Source organism: Micropterus salmoides, unplaced genomic scaffold (genome assembly GCF_014851395.1).
Source record: "Micropterus salmoides isolate LMB-PRFRI ecotype aquatic unplaced genomic scaffold, ASM1485139v1 Ms_hic_scaffold_14, whole genome shotgun sequence".
Classification (NCBI taxonomy): Eukaryota; Metazoa; Chordata; class Actinopteri; order Centrarchiformes; family Centrarchidae; genus Micropterus; species Micropterus salmoides.
This window is the reverse complement of record NW_024040485.1, coordinates 24,778,692-24,797,766: the sequence shown is the minus strand read 5'-3', so window position 1 is coordinate 24,797,766 and position 19,075 is coordinate 24,778,692. Positions and strand designations below refer to the sequence as shown.

Genomic DNA, 19,075 nt, shown 5'->3' with positions numbered 1-19,075 from the left:
AATAGAGTTCTGAGGATGAATTAAGGAGTCTCACAGCTTGAGGGAAAAAGCTGCTCTGTCTGTTGGTAAGACAGCAGATATTTCTACATTTCTTGCTAGACTGCAGCAGGGTGAACTGGCCGTGGCTGGGGTCAGAAATGTCTGTTAGTATCCTTTAGGGTCTGCGCAGACACCTCACCACACTGATATCACTGATGCTCGGATCATCTGAGCGGTTTTAGTCACACACTGTTAATCAGTAAATGGTTAGCTAAAATATAATATAATTTGGTTGAACATTTACACATGTTGTTAAAGTTTGTGGTGCAATCTTTTTTTACCAACACAAAGTAAGATAACTGATATCAACATGGTTGATTTTGGAGAGATCCTCAGGAACATTGGAGAATTTGGATTATTCCAGCAGCTCACTCTGTTTGCTCTTTGCTTTCCAAATTTCAGTCAGTCTTTTCTATTGGCAAGCTTTCTTTTTATCGAGTCAGATCCAGAGCGACACTGTAACACAGACTGGATCCTTCAGGCTGACACTAACATCACCAGAGATGAGCAGCTGAACCTAACTCTGCCCCGGGAGGAGGATGGGACCTTCAGCAGGTGTCAGATGTTTGTCCCTGTTGACTGGGACATTGGTGCAATCAGGAAGTATGGACTCAATGAGACCACAGGGTGCCAGAACGGATGGGTGTACAGCAACATGCTGTATAAGGCCACCATAGTCACTGATGTAAGTAATGAGTATGACACATACTGCTGCTAGTGGAACAACAGGACAACAAGGGTTTGGACCCTATAACAGGCATCTTAGGCAAAGCAAGTACAACGATTTATTAAACCACAACAGTGGCAAAAGCTTGTGATGAGGTAGAGATCGAAAACTGAGAAAGCAGTCAAAAACGCAAAGGCATTATGATATAATCCAAAGTCCAGGCGAGGTCTTAAAGCAAACAAAGAGCAGGCATGGTCCAATTGGAAACACAGATAATCAAACAAAACGTTGGATAACAAGCACTAGGAAAATGGCTGGAACATGAGTCAAAAGACATTGAGGAACTGTGAACAAACAGTGAGGGGAACAGGCAAACTAAATACACCAGTGAGGACATAAAGAGGGACAGTGGAAACTAATCAGCTAGAAGCAACCAATTCACTAGGAAGCACCACAATCAACAGATAGAATTAAATGATTTATTGATAAACAAACAGAAAGATGTATGGTGCTTGCAGCTGCTGAATAGACACTCGAAAGCGTTGTGACTGAACTTCAGATTTCTTTGGTAGAAAGCAGTGTTGTTTGAGGAACGACTGAATTGCCTTCGGGACGCCAAAGGTCAAACAAAGAGGAGATGCAGTGAAATGAAACCAAAGAGAGCAAGTGTGGACGTAACGTCTAAGGTTCAAGTCAAGTGAGGGATGCTGTAACCAGCGCAGATGGTGTGGAAGCAGACGGACAGCGAGTCTGCTGTAAGTGGAAGGCTGCAGGGGTCTTGAGATAGCTCTTGACGTTGAAGACCTCTAAGAAGTTGGGTTATCTGAGAATGCGTTTGGAAGTTTGGAAAAGAAGCCAGTGCTTCCACTAAGATGAACTTCAGTGGGGTGTGTTTTGTAGCCACTGTGGGTGTGTTGATGAAATATGACGTAGTGACGAGATCGAATGACAGGGAGGTCATGTTGTGCTAGTTGTGACAGTGGCTGAGTTCTTCGAAGCTGGCCTGTAACCCGAGAGGAGGCTAGGAGTGAGTTCTCTCAACCGGGTGGATGTTCTCCCTTTTGGGTAAAGGTGCCGTTCAAGGGATCTTTTAGTAGGCGGTTAGTGAGGAAAAGGCGTGATAAGAAGAACAAGATCTCATGTAGTCTACGATGTGTTTGAGTAGACTAATGAGCTGAAGAACGTGAGATGAAAGCTTTAGGATGACGAGCAAGAGGATTAGCTGGGGGCTGGGTTCCAGCTATAGTTGCTGGACTGGTAAAGATGAGATGCCGGAGATCCCAGAATCCCAGACTAGAGCGACCTGCAGAGATTGATGGATGTGGGCTGCAAGGGGTTTTGGCATCCCAGTGCCTAATGACCCTACTAAAGCTAACCCGAAACGGTTTTCCAACAATTGGATGGTTCAATGTAATGAACTGACTGATGCAGAAACGATTGGAATCAAATGTTTACATGAAAACGACTATAGCTCAAACCAAATTAGCTAGAAGACCACTGCTTGGAATGACTTAGCTGGAAAATAGCTTACTTAGGAAATGACTGTTGGCTCAAGATGATCGCTAACTTGAAGTTAGCTTAAAAGGAATGTTACCTGACTTTTGCTTGAAGCGACTCAGCGAGATGGCAACAGCTTGAAGCGACTAAGCGAGATGGCGACCGTTTGCTTGAAGTGACTTAGCTAGATAACTACTTGGCTAGATAACAAGTGTTTGCTTGGAACGACGTGGTTAGATAACTTAGCTAGGTAATGACTCTTTACTTGAAACGACTTAGCTTAAAAAACGACTGTTAGCTCAAAGTTAGCTCGAAACGACTTTTAGCTAGCTCAGTTAGTTTAAAACAACTGTTAGCTCAAGGTTAGCTTGAAACGACTGTTAGCTCAAAGTTAGTAAAGTTAGCTCAAAACGACTGTTAGCTCAAAGTTAGGAAAGTTAGCTCAAAAGGACTGTTAGCTAGCTCAAAGTTAGCACGAAACGACTCTTAGCTCAAGTTAGCTCAAACGGCTGTTGGCTCAAAGTTAGTAAAGTTAGCTCAAAACGACTGTTAGCTCGACATGACTGTCGAAATGACTCTTAGCTAGCTCAAAGTTAGCTTTAGACGACCCTTAGCTCATTTAGCAGCTTACACTAACCGCGACAGCCATCTTGGATCACAAAGTCGGGGTAGTGTGGTTCTCCCGACTTCCCGAGTCGGAAATCCGACTTCAGGGGGCGTTCCAGTTGAAAGTTCCAACTGGGAACTCGGAAATTCCGACTTGGCTGATGGTGCTGGCATCCCAGTTCTGGGTACATGAAGCCACGGGAGCTGGATGGCGAGGTGCTGACGACTCGATGTGGTTGTCTTGTGTGATGAAGACTGCTGGTGCAGTCAACCCCAATGAGAGGTGGGGGCCTTGAAATTCTGGTGATGGTTGACATCCTGTTTTGCTTTGGTACCGACTTCTCTGCTATCTTGAAATGGAGGTAATATGTGAACTGTCCTTTTAACTGTGGCGCTGATGTCACGGCGTGTGTAATGCGCCAACTGGAAAGGAGCTGGTGTTGACGGAACTGAATGCATGGACATGATAGCTTGAAAAGTTTGCTGTGTTGTCTGTTCTCTAAATCGGAATTATTTCATCTTTAACCGTTTTCTGAAGAGTGGCTATGGTTTGTGTCTAGATTGTTTGTGAAGACTGAAGAAGGTTAAGGAGTGTGGACCTAGAGAGAATGCTATTCTCCATGAGTGCATATACGAACAGTCTGTGCTTAATTTTTAAGTGGAGTTTGACTTTCAAGTGTAATTTTTCAAAGGAGGAGGACTTTTAGAGCCTCTAAAAACAGACCAGTTCTGAAAGAGGCCACCATAGTTACTGATGTAAGTAATGATTATCACACATACAGCTTCTAGTGGAACAGCTGGATAACAAGGGTTTGGACCCAAAAGCAGTGATATATTAAAAAACAACAGGTGATCCAACACAAGCAAACAAATCCAGAACGGAGAAGGAAAGACGCATAAACCAAAGTGCAGGCAAGGTCCGAAAGCAAACAAAGAATAAATCCCCAAAACAAGCAGGCAAGGTCCAGAAAACACAGATAATCAAAGAAAACACTGGGAATCAACATGAGTTTAAAAACATCAATGAACTGGCAAAGAGCGAGGGGAACAGGCAAACTCAATACACTATTCAAATCAATTGTATTTATATAGTGCCAATTCATAACTAAAAGTATTTTGTTGCATTTTTCATGTAGAGCAGGACTAGACTGTACTTTTTATAGTATTATTAACAGAGGCCCAACAGTTCCCACCATGAGTAAGCACTAGTGAGGAGATGATGAACAAGGGACAGGGGAAACTAATCAGAGAGAAGCAACCAATTGCTAAAGTTAAAGTTAAAGTTACTGGCATGAGAGGGAATGAAAATAAGACTGTAAAACTGGAAACACAGAATAATGAATGACATGGAAAAACATAAACTAAAACACAGAGTGGGAAGACCCAAAGACAGAAGGTGAACTAAACACAAGAGTAAGAGTTTAACAAAATAAAATAGAAATTAAAAAACAAAACATCAAACCTTGATAATGAGTGTAGTAACTAGAAAAATTACCTTCATTAAATCCTTCCTTCATCACTCATTTGTTTTGTTTTTTTGCCTCTTTCTTTCTTAACAGTATGACCTGGTTTGTGACAAGGCTAAATTGGTGGAAGTGGTTCAAGCAGTGCTCATGGCTGGAATTCTTATCGGTTCTCTCATATTCGGTCCCTTTGCTGAATCGTAAGTGTATTTCATGTAGTAAAAATATAATATTTTTACTTAGAAGATGCAAGTTACACAAATGCAAATTTGTAAAAAACATGTGTATCTGCAGGTCTCAAAAACACTGAATTTAGTTTCCACAAAAAAAGGGTATACCTTATAAAGGTCTTTACAATTTTAAACATTGTCTTTAGTAATGTTAGTTATAAAATGTTTTATATCTAATTAACTCACAATACAGACCTAGTTGTAGCTGAAGTTTTTAAGGCCATTGTGTTGACATACAGCTGCTGCCCATTTCTAGTGTTCATTCATATTCCATGTGTCTATATTAAATACCTATTGTTGATGAAATTAGGTGTTTATTAATTGGAGCATATGGTTATAGCTATATCTATCTTTCCTCATAGAACCATTAGCTCTTTTAATTTTGGGTTGATCATCTCTGTCTGCTGCAGGTTTGGTCGCAAACGAGGATCTCAAATATCAGTGGTCATAATATTCATATTTATTATAACAACAGGGCTGTGCCCCAGTGTCTACTTATATTTAGTTTCTCAGTTCATGGTGGGAGTTGGAGCTGGTGGATATCGCGTCAACTGTATTGTACTAGGTACGTACTACATGCTCAGTTCAGTAGCAGCTATACATATTCTTGAAGCATTTGTAATTATTTAGCACGTGCCATAAATTTTCATCAGAAATTTCAGGCTATTCAAATCAACTTACATGAGACTATAGATAGACTACAAATAGCAAATTGGCATAACAGCATATTGATATAAATGATATATTAACACTGATGATTTAAAGTAAACCACAGAAAAGCAAAAGTTACAGAGAAATATATGATTACTGAAAACTTCTGACCAACAATTGTTTTGTATAATTTAGTTAATGTTAAATCCTAGTGAAAACTATGAAGTATTTTTGTGTCTTTTAATGCAAAAAAAATTTTTTGGAGAGCATATTTATCGCACTGCAATCAAAAATTAAGTTTTAATTGCTAATTTGTCATTATTGATTGCTAGTTAAAAGGTTTTCCTTGTGAGGCAGAAAGTTTTGCAAGTTAAATAGTTTTGTAAGTTAAAAAGTTTTCCTTAACTTATTAACTTGCAAAAAAAGGCCTGTTTATTTTTAATTACAAACTTAATTTTTGATTGCGGTGCGATAAATATGCTCTCAAAATATTTTTTTGGCTTGCATTAAAAAGACATTCAAAACTGGTAACTTAAAAAAGGAAAACAATTAATTGTAATTGTATTTTCTTGTTGCAGCCACTGAGTGGATTGGGGTGTCCAAACGATCATGGGGAGCATGTGTGGTTCAGCTATGTAGTGCAGTTGGACTGTGTACCCTCGCTGGTTTGATCTACTTCATCAGAGACTGGAGGCTGGCTCAACTAATCACGGCAGCTCCACTTAGCGTGGTTGTTATCTACATATGGTGTGTATAAGCCCTTTATTGCCTTTTATTGTTTTATTTGTATATGAGGCTCTTTGAACTGTCACTTTCCTTTTTTCAATCAGGTTTATTCCAGAGTCAGCCAGATGGTTGTTAAGCAGAGGAAGGACTGAGGAGGCTAAAGAGCTAATTTCCAAGGCAGCAACCATCAACAAACGTACTGTTCCAGCCTCTCTTCTGGACAAAGTACTGACCCCTCACAATTTCTTTTCTTTCCATTATCCATAGAAGTTGGGTAATAATTTATGCTGCCTAAAATAATTTGCTAATACATATTTTAAAATCTGCTACATGGAGCATTTTTAAGTATGGGTTTACTACCAGATTGTCAATGATACTTAATCATCGTTCTAGTTACAGTCTGTGTGCTTTTTGAAAAGTTTGAAACAGAAAGCTTTCAATTATTCAGCAATCCCTTAAAATTTACCAAGTCTGAGAAAATAACTGCTAGTGATTTCACAGATATCTCAGCTTGGGTTCAGACTACTGAAAGCCTGCGTGAAATATTTTGAAAGGTGTGTTTAATGGGTAAACTCATTTAGATGAACTGATATCACAGGTGAGCTGTCAGAACTGAGTCAGAAGTGTTAAAGTGTTCAAAGTAATAGTGTTATCTATTATAAATTATTTAATCTAACTACTTTTAACCAATCCCATTACATTATTAATAGTACAACTTGATATAAAAATATATGCAGAAGGTGCACAGTTAATAACTTTTCAGTGTTTCATTAAACTTCGTCTTTTACAGATTGCTGTGAAAGATGTTCGGAACAAAGGAGGCATTAAAGTTATTTTCAGATCACCTGTACTGACCAAATATTTCCTCATCATAACTTTGGCATGGTGAGTTGAAGTTTCCAAGAACTCAACTAACTTTTTAAAGCTGCACAAGTTTAGGGTGACCATACATCCCCCTTTTTCCCCAGACATGTCATCTTTTTGGGACCTTAAATTGCCCAAAATGTCCAGGATTTGGTTTTTGCTATCTACAGTCGGCATTGTGTGTGTTTTTCAAGCATCAAACTTCCGGTCTCCGGGCTGAAGCTTTCCCGGAAGACCGAAAACCTGCGATTCATCGAGTGGCCACTTGAGACTGGCTCCAAAAGGGAGTCAACCCTAACCCTAACCCAAGTTCTGCATAATTAGGGGCGTGGCAGCTTTGAGTGACAGGTGTCCATGGCCCCTGTCACTGCCAGCACTCGGTCAGCCATCTGTGTTAGCCTCACTCAGCCACACGGAGCTCTGAAGCGCAGCCTGTTGGAGCCGTTTGGACATTTCTACATGCAGATACCGGATGAATAATGGCAGGCTTTGTGATTTATTGGAGAGAGAACCTCCACGAAGTCCGTGTTCCAGTTGGTGAGTGAAATTTCTGTATTTTATTTACGTGTTAACAATATTTAACAGGTAATTGCTGTCAGCATATAGCTTGTTAGCTTAGCTCATTATGCTAATTAGCCAGATACGAGCAGCCCCAAGCTGCTTACGATGCTAAGTAAAAGGGAGTTAGTGTGTTCTAACTGCAGCTTTTAAGGAGTCTGCAAGAAGTCTGCAAGAAGAGAGAAGCCATAATGTATTAGATTAACCTTAGTGTTAGACATTAGGGTGATAATGCTTTGAAGAAAAGGCGTCTGTGTGAAGTTGTAAAGGCTCAGCCAAACGTCTCTGGCTCATTTCTGTTAGCTGACGTAAACTTTACAAACGGGCAATGTTAGATTTAGCTAACGTTACGTACTATAACGGAGTCACTGTTCAGTTAGATACTAGTCAGATACTATTATAAGTGGAGCTGAACCGGAGGGACACGAAGGCAGAGAGCCGAGGGAGGAGCGGCTGCAGGGTTCTGCTTGACTGCCGAGGAGAGCCGTGCACCTCTGAGTGTACGGTTTTAAAACAATAAAATATATTCTTTGTAGGGTTCATCAGTGGGGATGATTGATTCAAAGTACATATTGAAGGATGTTTAGAGTCATCAATAAATTATTACACTTAGTAGATGTAGCGTTCCTTGTGATTCAGCAAACAGTCTGAGGTGATAACTGCGTTTGATCAGCAATGTTTCTGATAAGGAGCTTAAGAGGTGGATGCATTATTCGACAGAACAGATGTTGTAGGCTACCTGCAGATTTGCATCCACCTTTTTCGTGAGAATATAATGAGTGTTATGCCTACAGACCGGTAGCTGGGCTGTAACTAAGGCGATGGTTTAGTTAAAGCCAGAAATTAGGTATGTGGGAGCCGCCTCTGAGTTTGTTTGGTGGATTAGAATTTGCCAAAAAAGGTAGTACAGTTCATCAAGAAATATAAAATAAGATCCTTCTATAAACGTTCAATAAGATCTGACTTGAGTAGTCAACAGGTGTCTAAGCATGGATTACTGTGACATGCCAGAGAGGTTATCATGCTGAGGCGATCTCAGAGTTCAGTAGCTTTATGGCTCTTTGGAAGAAGCTGCTTAACTGTCTACCCATTGTTGTCTTTACAGGTGCCAGAGGAGCTGATTACAGAACCCTCCAGATGTGATTTCCCATGTCCAGCTCTTCAGCTCCTGGTTTGCACAGCCTTTGCTTTTTACTCACAACACCTGAACACTACTGATGTGAAATTATGGCACTGGGTTCTTATCAACAGATTCTATCATTATAATAACTCTTACAACACATTTCAAGTCATACAAAACTACTTTTACATTTGTAACCTTTTAATATTGATGTTTTCATGAATGCAAGACTAGAGTTTAGTATGGATGGTTATTATGGTTTAGTATTAGGAATACTTTGTTATAAAATGTATCTCACTAATTATACTTTAAATAAAATCACATTCTTCATCATCAGTTTCCTGTGTTAATTGGAAATAGTGTGATCTAAATATTAGTTAACAGCTGTAAATGAAAATATTAAGATGGTATTTATGTTAACATTTAGCATATGTGTTAGAGAGTAAAAAGTGAAAGGTTGAGGTTATATACTGTTTTATTTTGACATTTCTTTAAGAGACAAGTGTGAAAAAGAATTATCTGCACACTGAATAGTTTTGAAGCCCTGTACGAGGTGTCATTTATTGTGACCTCCGAGAAGGTCGTGTGGCTTATATTGTATAGAATGCAAAAGTGCATTCGGTCAGTTTGCAAGGTCACAATAAATACCACCTAGTCGGATTCATAAGTACTCTGTGCATATCATTCTTTGTTTCAGCACTTACCCACAGGATGGTTTGGATGTGCCCACATTATTCTGTGTTTAAACTTGACTTAAAGCAGCAAACAAGGCACTCTTCAGAAACTTCAGGCTCCGTTAAACTCCGTCTATGGTTACTGGGTGTATGGCTACTTATTTATAGTCTTAAGATAGAAAGTAAAAATACTCCTGCACACACATAAATACAGTGCATAATTACTTTTCAACATTTCATGTGAGACATGTTGGGAGTATTTTCACTTTTTAACTTATACTAGACTGATGTTCTTTAGCAAGAGGTCAGCTTTAATGTTTCATGTTTTATCTGCGGTATACGACTAGCTTTTCATTAAGTAGTAAAGACAGGGAGTGCTATATATATCTTATTTAGTGCTATATATTATCTTATATATATCTCTTTTTTTAAACAGACCTATGACACAAATATGGACAATATTTAAAACTCAAAGAAAACAGAAGGAGAGAACGCCTTTCCATATCAGTCCACGTCAACAGATAAAGACTTCCAGGTCTCTGCAGCTCTCTGGCACCAGGTGGGACATCTGATCCACAGTGTGACTCTAGGAGGAAAATGTGTAATAAATGCTTCAGGTGATGATAAATATAAAGTAAACAATACAGATGAGTCTTTAATAAATAGAATATTGTGGGTAAAAAAGAAAGTAAATTTTCAAATGTAATTTAATTCAAAAAGTGAATCTCTGATATATAATAATAATCTTTATTTGTAGAGCACTTTTCAAAAACAAGTTACAAAGTGCTTTAACAAGTGTAAAGACAATAATAGCCAAGAGACAATAATACAAAACATTACAAGATAAAAGCATGAAAAACACTGAAAAGACTAAAATACACTTTTAAGATAAATATAATTAAATATTAGTAAAATACAATAAAATAAAAGGGATAAAATAAAGTCAAATAAGATCAGGAAAGGCTCTCCTATAAAAGTATGTTTTAAGAAGGGAGTTCACTGACTCAGCCGACCTGATTTCCTCGGGCAGGCTGTTCCAGAGTCTCGGGGCCCTGACAGCAAACGCTCTGTCCCCTTTAGTTTTCAGTCGAGACTCTGGAACAGACAACAGACCTCTGCCCGAGGATCTCAAGGTGCGTGCTGGTGTGTATGGGACTAAAAGGTCAGAAATATAAAGTCAATTCTAAAACATACTGGGAGCCAGTGTAATGAAGCTAAAATAGGAGTAATGTGGTCATATTTCTTTGTTCTGGTTAAAAGCCTGGCAGCTGAGTTCTGGACAGTCTGGAGTTGATCAATAGATTTTTGGGTTAAACAGGTGAAAAGGCTGTTGCAATAATCCAGGCGTGATGAGATGAAGGCGTGTAAAATGGTCTCGGTGTCCTTAAAAGTTAACATAGATAAAATTTTTGCTATATTTCTAAGTTGATAAAAACATGATTAAACAAGCTTTGTGGTGTGCTGCTCGAAATTTAAATTACTATCAAACCAAACACCAAGGTTCTTTGCCACAGGCTTAATGTGATTTACTAGGGAACCAGCAGATGGCAGTATTTGATTTGCCATCTGCTGGGACCCGATGACCAGGATTTCTGTTTTGTCTGAGTTCAGCTGGAGGAAATTATTTGACATCCATTTTTTTAACTTCACAAAGGCAGTTGTTAAGTGAACTCAGCATTCCAGGGTCTGTGGATCTGACGGGCAAGTATATTTGTGTGTCATCAGCATAAATATGAAAAGAAATGCCATGTTTACGGATAATATGTCCAAGGGGAAGCAGATACAAGGAAAACAAAATGGGTCCTAAGACCGACCCCTGAGACACACCATATTTAACTGGACAGAATGAGGAGACATAGTTGTTTACAGACACACAAAACTTCCTATTTGACAGGTAGGATGAAAACCATCTAGGGCCGTACCAGAGATCCCCACCCAGTGCCTCAGTCTGTCTAACATGATGTTGTGATCAATGGTGTCAAAAGCAGCGCTAAGGTCCAGGAGTACTAGGACTGAGCACATGCCTTCATCAGCAGACATTAAAAGGTCATTGGTGACTTTAAGCAGGGCAGTCTCAGTGCTGTGGTACTTCTTAAAACCAGACTGAAACTTTTCAAATATTTAGTTATTTTCCAGCACAGTGAGCAGCTGTTTGGACACAATTCTTTCTAGAATCTTTGCAATAAAAGGCAGTTTTGAAATTGGTCTAAAATTTTGTGGGAGGGAGAGATCTAAACCAGGTTTCTTTAAAAGTGGGTTCACGCAAGCCGTTTTAAAATAATCAGGGACACAACCAGTAGATAGGGAGCTTTTGAAAACAGAGATCAAATGGGGCCCAACAGAATCCATTACTTTCAGTAAAAACTTTATAGGTATTACATCAAGTGGGCTGGAGGACACTCTCATTTGTGATACTGTTTTTAAAAGCTCAGACAAGTCGATGGGATAAAACTGGTTAAAACTCTCTTGTTGCTGGTGAGGAACCTCTGAGTAAGAGGCCGCGGGGGTAATAGAGGCTCTGATTGACACCACCTTATTGGTAAAATAAGATAAAAACAATTCACAGTCATCATTACTTCCAGCTGAGGCACAAGGAGGGGTTGGGTTTACCAGCTGATCCACAGTCTTAAACAGAAACCTGGGATTGTGTTTATGTGTAGTAATGAGTTCAGAAAAATAGTGTGTTCTCGCATCCTTAACCAAGTTATTGTATTTAATTAATAAATCCTTCAGACTGAGGTAATGGACTTGGAGACTGGATTTTTTCCATCTGCGCTCTGCTTTCCTGCATTCCCTTTTTAGGCTGCGAATGCTGTCATTTATCCAGGGTTGCTTACTAGTTTTAGACGTAGGCCTAACCTTTAGAGGAGCAGTAATATTTAGTGACAACAAGCAGATATGTTTGAAGTGATCGACCAGATTGTTGGTGTTGGAATTAGACAGGTGTTGGCTTTGGATCTGAAAGAATGTGCAAAACTTTAAAACACTTTGTTCATTAAAGATGCGAGAACACACGGAGCTTGGTGAGGCTGCATGAGTAACAGGAGAATCACAGCTAAAAACAATACATCTGTGGTCAGATATGGTCATGTCCACTAATTCCACAGAGGAAATGCTGACACCCAGGGTAAAAACCAAGTCCAGTGTATGACCACGGTTATGTGTTTGCCCTTTGACATGTTGTTTGAAGTTAAAAGAAGTGGCCATATTTAAAAAGTTAGTTGCATTAACATTGTTGGGGTCATCAACATGAATATTAAAATCGCCACAAAGAACAATTCTGTCATAATTTAAAACCAGAGTAGATAAAAATTCAGGAAGTTCTGATAAAAATCCTCCAGGCGGTTTTGGGCGGCGATAAATTATAACAAATATGATAGGTTGCAGCCCTCCAAGTTTAAGAGTGAGAACTTCAAAGGAGTTAAATTCATCACAGCGTACTTGATGACATTTTCCCTATACACACTCACTAGCCCACCACTACGACCACTGACCCTCGGTTGACTAAAACAATCATATTGAGGCGGACACAGTTCAGCTAGCTGGCTATAGTCATTCATCTTGCAACCATGATTCAGTTAAAAACATAAAATCTAGATTTGCAGACAAGATAAAATCATTTAAGATAAAAGTCTTACTTGAAAGTGATCTCACATTGAAGAGAGCCATTTTAAATGAGTTTGTTCTGGGTGCTGGAGTTGGTGCAGTTGTCCTAATCCTTAAGAGATTACTATTATTTCTGTGTGGGATGTGCACATTTCGGTTTACTGGTCTATGCGTGATGATGACAGGAATAGAAGTCTTTGGAACAGCGCTGGGAGCAGACGGCTTTACATGTGAGCAGGTGGAGACAGTTGTTTGTGGCAGTGAGGCAGAGATGTGTTCAGTGAGCGGTGGTGTGTCCAGGTGTGCTGCATGAATGATTAGTCATATTCTAGATTCATTACACAAAGTGAAGCATTTCAAACCCTTTGTTTTCATCTTGATTACGGTTTACAGCTTGTGGAAATAACAACTCCAGTATCTCCAAAATGTATAAACATTTTAGAATAGCCTAAATAAATTTCTGTATTACAAATTATACAGAAATGTCAAATGGAGAAGAACTCTCTAATCAGCTAATTAACTCAAAACACCTGCAAAGGTTTGAAGCCTGTAATCTCTCAGTCTGGTTCTGGTGCTCACAATGAACTTTTCCTCAGTATTCAAATTTTTTGAGATGCTCTTCTAAAAGATGCCTCAGTGTTTTAATGTTGACAGCACTATTATGTCACATACGTGGGAGAAAATGGAGCAAGGGAGACAGTCTTTAAATGTTTTTGTGTTGTCCTTTTAAGATTTTATCAGCTGTCAAATGTCCAGTAGCCATGACTAGTAACGTTATTTCAGACTCAAAGTTTAAGCTTTGAGTGGCAGATGTGGAGGCATCAGAACCTCAACAAGAATCTTGTGACAAATAAAAGAAGTACCTTTCTCTCTCAAATGTCCTATTCCAGACAGTAATCCCACACAGCCCTGCCGACAGCAGCAACGTTACTCAAAATAGCGGTGTGGGGAATAAATTAACGTGATAACAGCCATGGCTAACGTTTTACAAGTTATACAGCTGCCATCATGTAACTAAGGACTCTAGCTTATTACGTTTATTACAAGTAACAATCAGGTGACGTCCAAAGAAACGACTCATAACTAATGTTATGTAGAAGGGTTAATTGATTTGCTTCACATTGTTCATTTGAGCTGTAAGTAAACGTTAACGTAATTAATAACTGATTCATAGTTAACTGTTAATGCTGGTCTCAACAAAATCTAACATTGACACATTTATATATTAAAAAGCATTTAAAACCTTGTTAAATATAATGTTATTTTAATATTTTCCGGTGTCTTACCTCGACTGTGAGCTGTAACGATCATAAACTGGTAACAAAACGGTCACAGGTTCCAACCTCCACCATACAGCACCGGGGGTATAGAAGCTACCTATAGCATTAGCCCCTTAGCATGAGCTAACTCGCTCATATCGAGTGTTTTCAGCAACTTGTCACCTCAGCTCCACCCATGACCTGCCTCTTTGTCCATTTATGGTTATCCAGGAGTGATGCAGTGCCAAGATTGCGACGGCCAGCTCTGCCCAATTCGGGCTTCAAAACTGCTCTTCAGAAACCAATGGGTGATGTCATGGATACTACGTCCATTTTTGTATAGAGTCTATGGTGTTTTGCATTGCTTTGACCTTTCTCTTTAGGTCCCGCCTTCTCGACCACCACCTTTGGTTGGTCATGTAGGCCTACACATCCTTTACGCAAACATTGGTTAAACTACATCTCGGCAACTTGGCAGCAAAAGCCAAGAGACAGAGTAGCAGCTTGCTTGTCAACAGTGGCACATGGCGCCTGAACAGTGTAAAAAATCCCCAAACACAGTGCATTAGGGTTGTTACCTTATAAGCAAGTCATGCCACTAGGCAGCCATCTTGGCAACACCTCCAGGCAGCTATTTCGGGCTAACAAGACTAGGCTCGTATCTGAATGAATGGGGAGAGTGTCAGGATCGAGGGTGTGCAAAGCAGGAGAGAGCCCAAATGCACGACACTGAGAGCCGAGAGTGGGAGCGGAGTGACCTGATAACGAAGTTCCAAATATTAAGAGATTTCTAGATATAGATGTTGTGGAGTAGATCAACCTGCATCAGAATGGGATGGGCTGAAGCAGCTGGGTGTGAATTGACCACCCTATATAAACAGGGGGAAAAAAGAGGTGAGGTGGTGTTGCTGTGAACATGTGCCTCTGGTTAGTGTTGCTATAAGTTTGAGGTGTTATTTTTCTTAAGTGTTTGTTTTTATTTTTTATTGAATTATCCATGTACTGCTGACCATTGTCAATAAAATAATCACCTCTGCAAACATATGATGTTGGAGTCTGCCTACCTACCACCTTCCTAGCCACTCCAAACACATCCAAACTGCAGAATGGGTAGCGCAGTAACTGGAAGAACATACAACAATGACCAGACGGGGACTGAACAGAAAAACCAAACATAGATACACCAGGGACTAACGAGCAGGGCGGGAGCAACACAGGTGACAGGGATCAAGGCTAACGAGGCAGGCAGGCAGACAGCAGGTAAAACAGAAACAGGCAGGCAGAGAGACAGCAGGGGAAAACAGAGAGACTGGCAGGCAGGCAGGCAGAATTGTGGGGGAAAAGACAGAACTCATGTTACAAAATACCAGACAAGAATCTAACCCTGAACAATAACAGAAACCCATGTACAGACAAACACTGACCAACTATAACACAGGGATCATAACAGACAAAACCTAAGAACAGAACTAGAACACAGAGGCAGGGAGTAGAAAACAACATAATGGGGCAAGTCAGGACTGAAACTAGGATTAGACAGAACACCAGACAATTACAGAATAAGACAAGCACAGATCAAGACAGGCAACAGTAAATAAACTAACGCTGGGCAGACTGAACACAAGGCAGGACTGAACACCAGAAAACAACAGACCTTAATGACAGATAATAACCAGATAAATAATAACCCAGAATAAATAACAGATACCGAACTGATAAATAAGTAAACACACAGTGAACTAAACTCAACAGATGACAGAACTAAAAAGTTGATACAAAACCTAAACCTCAGAATCAAGAACCAAAACCCAGAAACAGATAAAAAGCGTCAGCTAAATGTAAATGTACTCACCGGTATAAAGTACCAGCATTTCCACATTTTACTTTTTGGCATACCAGGGCTTTTTCTTGTGTACCGGCACTTGTCTCTCGTCTGCCCTCTCCACCGGCGGAGACGGTAGCGAGAAGATCAGGTGCTTTTTTTTAAATCAAAAAAGTTGCTCATCACTGTCACTTCTGTACCGACCATTCACAGCTTGGATGGGGCGGGACATTAAACAAGGTTGACATAGTGCTACAGTAAACTTGAAACAGTTCTGCATGAATGGTGATGATTATTGACTAGTTAGCACTTAGCATCAGTAAATTACAGACAAACAGACAATTCTTCTTGCACAAAGATTTAATAAATGAGAACAATGTACCATAGTGATACTGCTTGAACTGGAATTAATATTATACTAGTGGTAAGTGGTGCAAAATGTGTAGTGTGTGTGTTCTTGTGAAGTCTCTGTGTTCTTACAAAAATGTAAAGACTGCCGCCTGAGAGCAACAAGGCTGAGTAAGAAGACTGCACCCTAAAGGCTCAGTGTATCAAACATTATTCTAACAAACATGTTAAACATTATCCTAATCAAGCTAGGCATATAAAATATTCACACATCATGGCTAAATACAAATCTTCAACATAACGTGACCCACGTAATATACATTGCTGCATCAAAACGGCGCAGGAAAACAACACAGAAAAAGAGCCATTCACTACAGTAACATTATGTACTGTCCAACTGTTGTAAAGTGTGGCAACAATCTCATTATAATATTCTGTCTAGCTCACTAACCGTTTCGTTATCATCCAATACATATAGCTGTGTTGACATTGCTGAACCTCCAGTGGAAGAGACACAAATTGTACTGTTAGTTACTAAAAAGCAGGCAGGAGAGCTAACACTGATGTATCATGTCAGCTAAATGCAGTAAATGTTACATTATCATGTAAACAGCATGGATTAGTTCAACCTCAAGCTGAAAAAAAAATTACTGTAATGGTGCAGTGGGAATTTAACGGAGTTTCCAGCATGTTGTGTGAAGCTGCCTCCCTGTCTGTCTATAGTCGCTTTCACACTGCCTTTTTTTCATGGGAGTATTGAGCCAATATGCCGGCTGCGCTGTACGAAAGGTACAGAGCCGGTGTTTATCTGCCTCTGAGCTGGGAACGTTTAAGTTACAGAACCTGAACATGTCTGCAGAAAAGCCACAGCGGCATGCCATCCACAGACCAATCGCATACATTCAGGTTGACTGAATGTAAGTGTGAATGTGTTTGTGTATGTGTTGGATAGGTATACAGAAATATAGAAAATGCCAAAGATGTTATTTGTGAGGTTTTTGATGCTGCAGAATTGTTGACCAAATGGCACAATCCCATTACCCAATCGAGAACAACGGTGGAAATGTTTAAAAGCTGTTGTGGAGATGCTGAATCCTTTATAATGTAGAACTTTTGAGGTCTCATCCTCTGTATGACTAATTTGTTTCCTTCTGTCTTTTAACTTAGGTTTTCAGTGAACCTTTCCATTTTCTGCATTTACTTCAATGTGGGAAACCTTGGCTTGAACATCTTTCTGACACAGCTTTTGTTTGGTGCCATTGAAATACCAGCTCATATACTTTGTATGTGGCTTTTGGAGGTTATAGGAAGAAAAAAATTGCTTGGATCAACCATTATCACTGCAGGACTCTCTTGCATGCTTATCCTAGCTGTTCCTCAAGGTAACCACCCTTGGCAAATTTTAGCAAAATGACTCTTGAATTTCAATTTTTTGTCTGATTGTCAAGTTTTGATTTTGTATGTTTTGTTTTTTCAGAATATTCCATTGCTGTAACATCTTTGGCCGTCTTATCGCGTTTTTTCCTGGTGTGGGCTGTTTCTGTATGTAATGTTTTTGTTCAGGAGTTGTTCCCAACATCTGTTAGGTAGGTTTTCAGAGGTTTTATGTGCAAACTTTCAGACCATGGAGAATCACCATTTAAGATGTATTAAATGATTTGTATTAATGCAATTCAATTCAAATTAGCTTTATTGGCATGAATGTGTAACAACAATATTGCCAAAGCATTATTAACCTACTTGGGTGTCCAATGAATGTCTTGACACAGGGGGCAATAAGTAGGCTACTGAATGGTTAAGACAGTCACAGAAATAGATTTAAAATTATATTGAGTATATTTTGTCAAAGAGTGATAGGCTCCACCACTGTATGTTTGAAGCAAGTGGTTCTTGCAAAATTAGTTTTTTGCCCAAAAGTGGAAATGTCACTTTTCACTTTACCCCTTTCAGACAAACGGCCACAGCTTTAGGAGCCATTGCAGCAAGAACAGGTGGATTACTGGCTCCACTGCTCAACATGTTGTCCATGTACCACCGGGTCATACCCATCATAGTCTTCAGCAGCCTTACACTGTTCAGTGGAGCTCTCAGCTTCCTGCTTCCTGAGACCAGGAGAAAAGACCTTCCTGAGTTTGACAATGACGCTGAGAACAACAGGTACTTATGGCAAATATGTTCCATCACTATATACTGTATGTCATTAAACAAGTTAATATCTCTTACATTTCACAATTTGCTCCCTGATGTCTCTAATCTGCCCTTTGTGTTTCAGAAAAAGGACCTACACAGCCAGTTCTTCAAATTCAACCAAGCTGTAGACATCTTCAATCCACACAGAAGTCATTACTTAACAACATATGAACAGATCAAAAGCAGCAGTAGAAATTATAGTTGTGTAAACACAATGATTTCTTACCTTTTGCTTTTGTTTTCTTATGCCACTTAATTTATCATTAAGTTGTTAAAATGTACTTGTCATGAAGCTATCAATAAATTGTTTTTATTTGTTCTGAATTAGGCACACTTTGTATACAAACATGGCAAAATCAAATGTTTACAATAAAGTCATAAAGAATGAGTATTAAAAAGGACTCTTTATTTGTGAATAAAATGTATATGCTAAACAATCAAACTTTCTTTCAAAGATTGCTAATACTGAATTACCATCCATCCATCCATCCATCGTCAACCGCTTATTCTGCATACAGGGTCGCGGATACTGAATTACATCAATTTTAAAAGTAATTTCAACAATATATGAACATCCTATCATAAGACTACCCCAATGGCTTTTATTAATACTTGATTTTTCCTCAAAATTACAGATTGATTAGTTTATTTATATATTTGACAGCCCAAAATTTATTAAAAATTATTAAGTTACCAACTGTACCAACTGAACACTAAGTATATCCATTTCCCTTATAAATGTAGTAACAAACATA

The 19,075-nt window shown here is 39.2% G+C and overlaps 1 protein-coding gene across 1 annotated transcript; it reads left to right on the top strand.

Moving 5' to 3' along the window:
• Positions 1 to 325: 325 nt before the first annotated feature.
• LOC119902478 (solute carrier family 22 member 13-like) lies at positions 326 to 18,718 on the top strand. Its single transcript, XM_038718694.1, has 10 exons — positions 326 to 724; positions 4,369 to 4,472; positions 4,913 to 5,067; positions 5,732 to 5,900; positions 5,984 to 6,104; positions 6,670 to 6,764; positions 17,298 to 17,512; positions 17,608 to 17,716; positions 18,081 to 18,287; positions 18,403 to 18,718. The coding sequence occupies exons 1-10, from the start codon at positions 350 to 352 to the stop codon at positions 18,446 to 18,448; spliced, it is 1,596 nt and encodes a 531-aa protein (XP_038574622.1). The 5' UTR covers positions 326 to 349; the 3' UTR covers positions 18,449 to 18,718.
• The last annotated feature ends 357 nt before the right edge of the window (positions 18,719 to 19,075 follow it).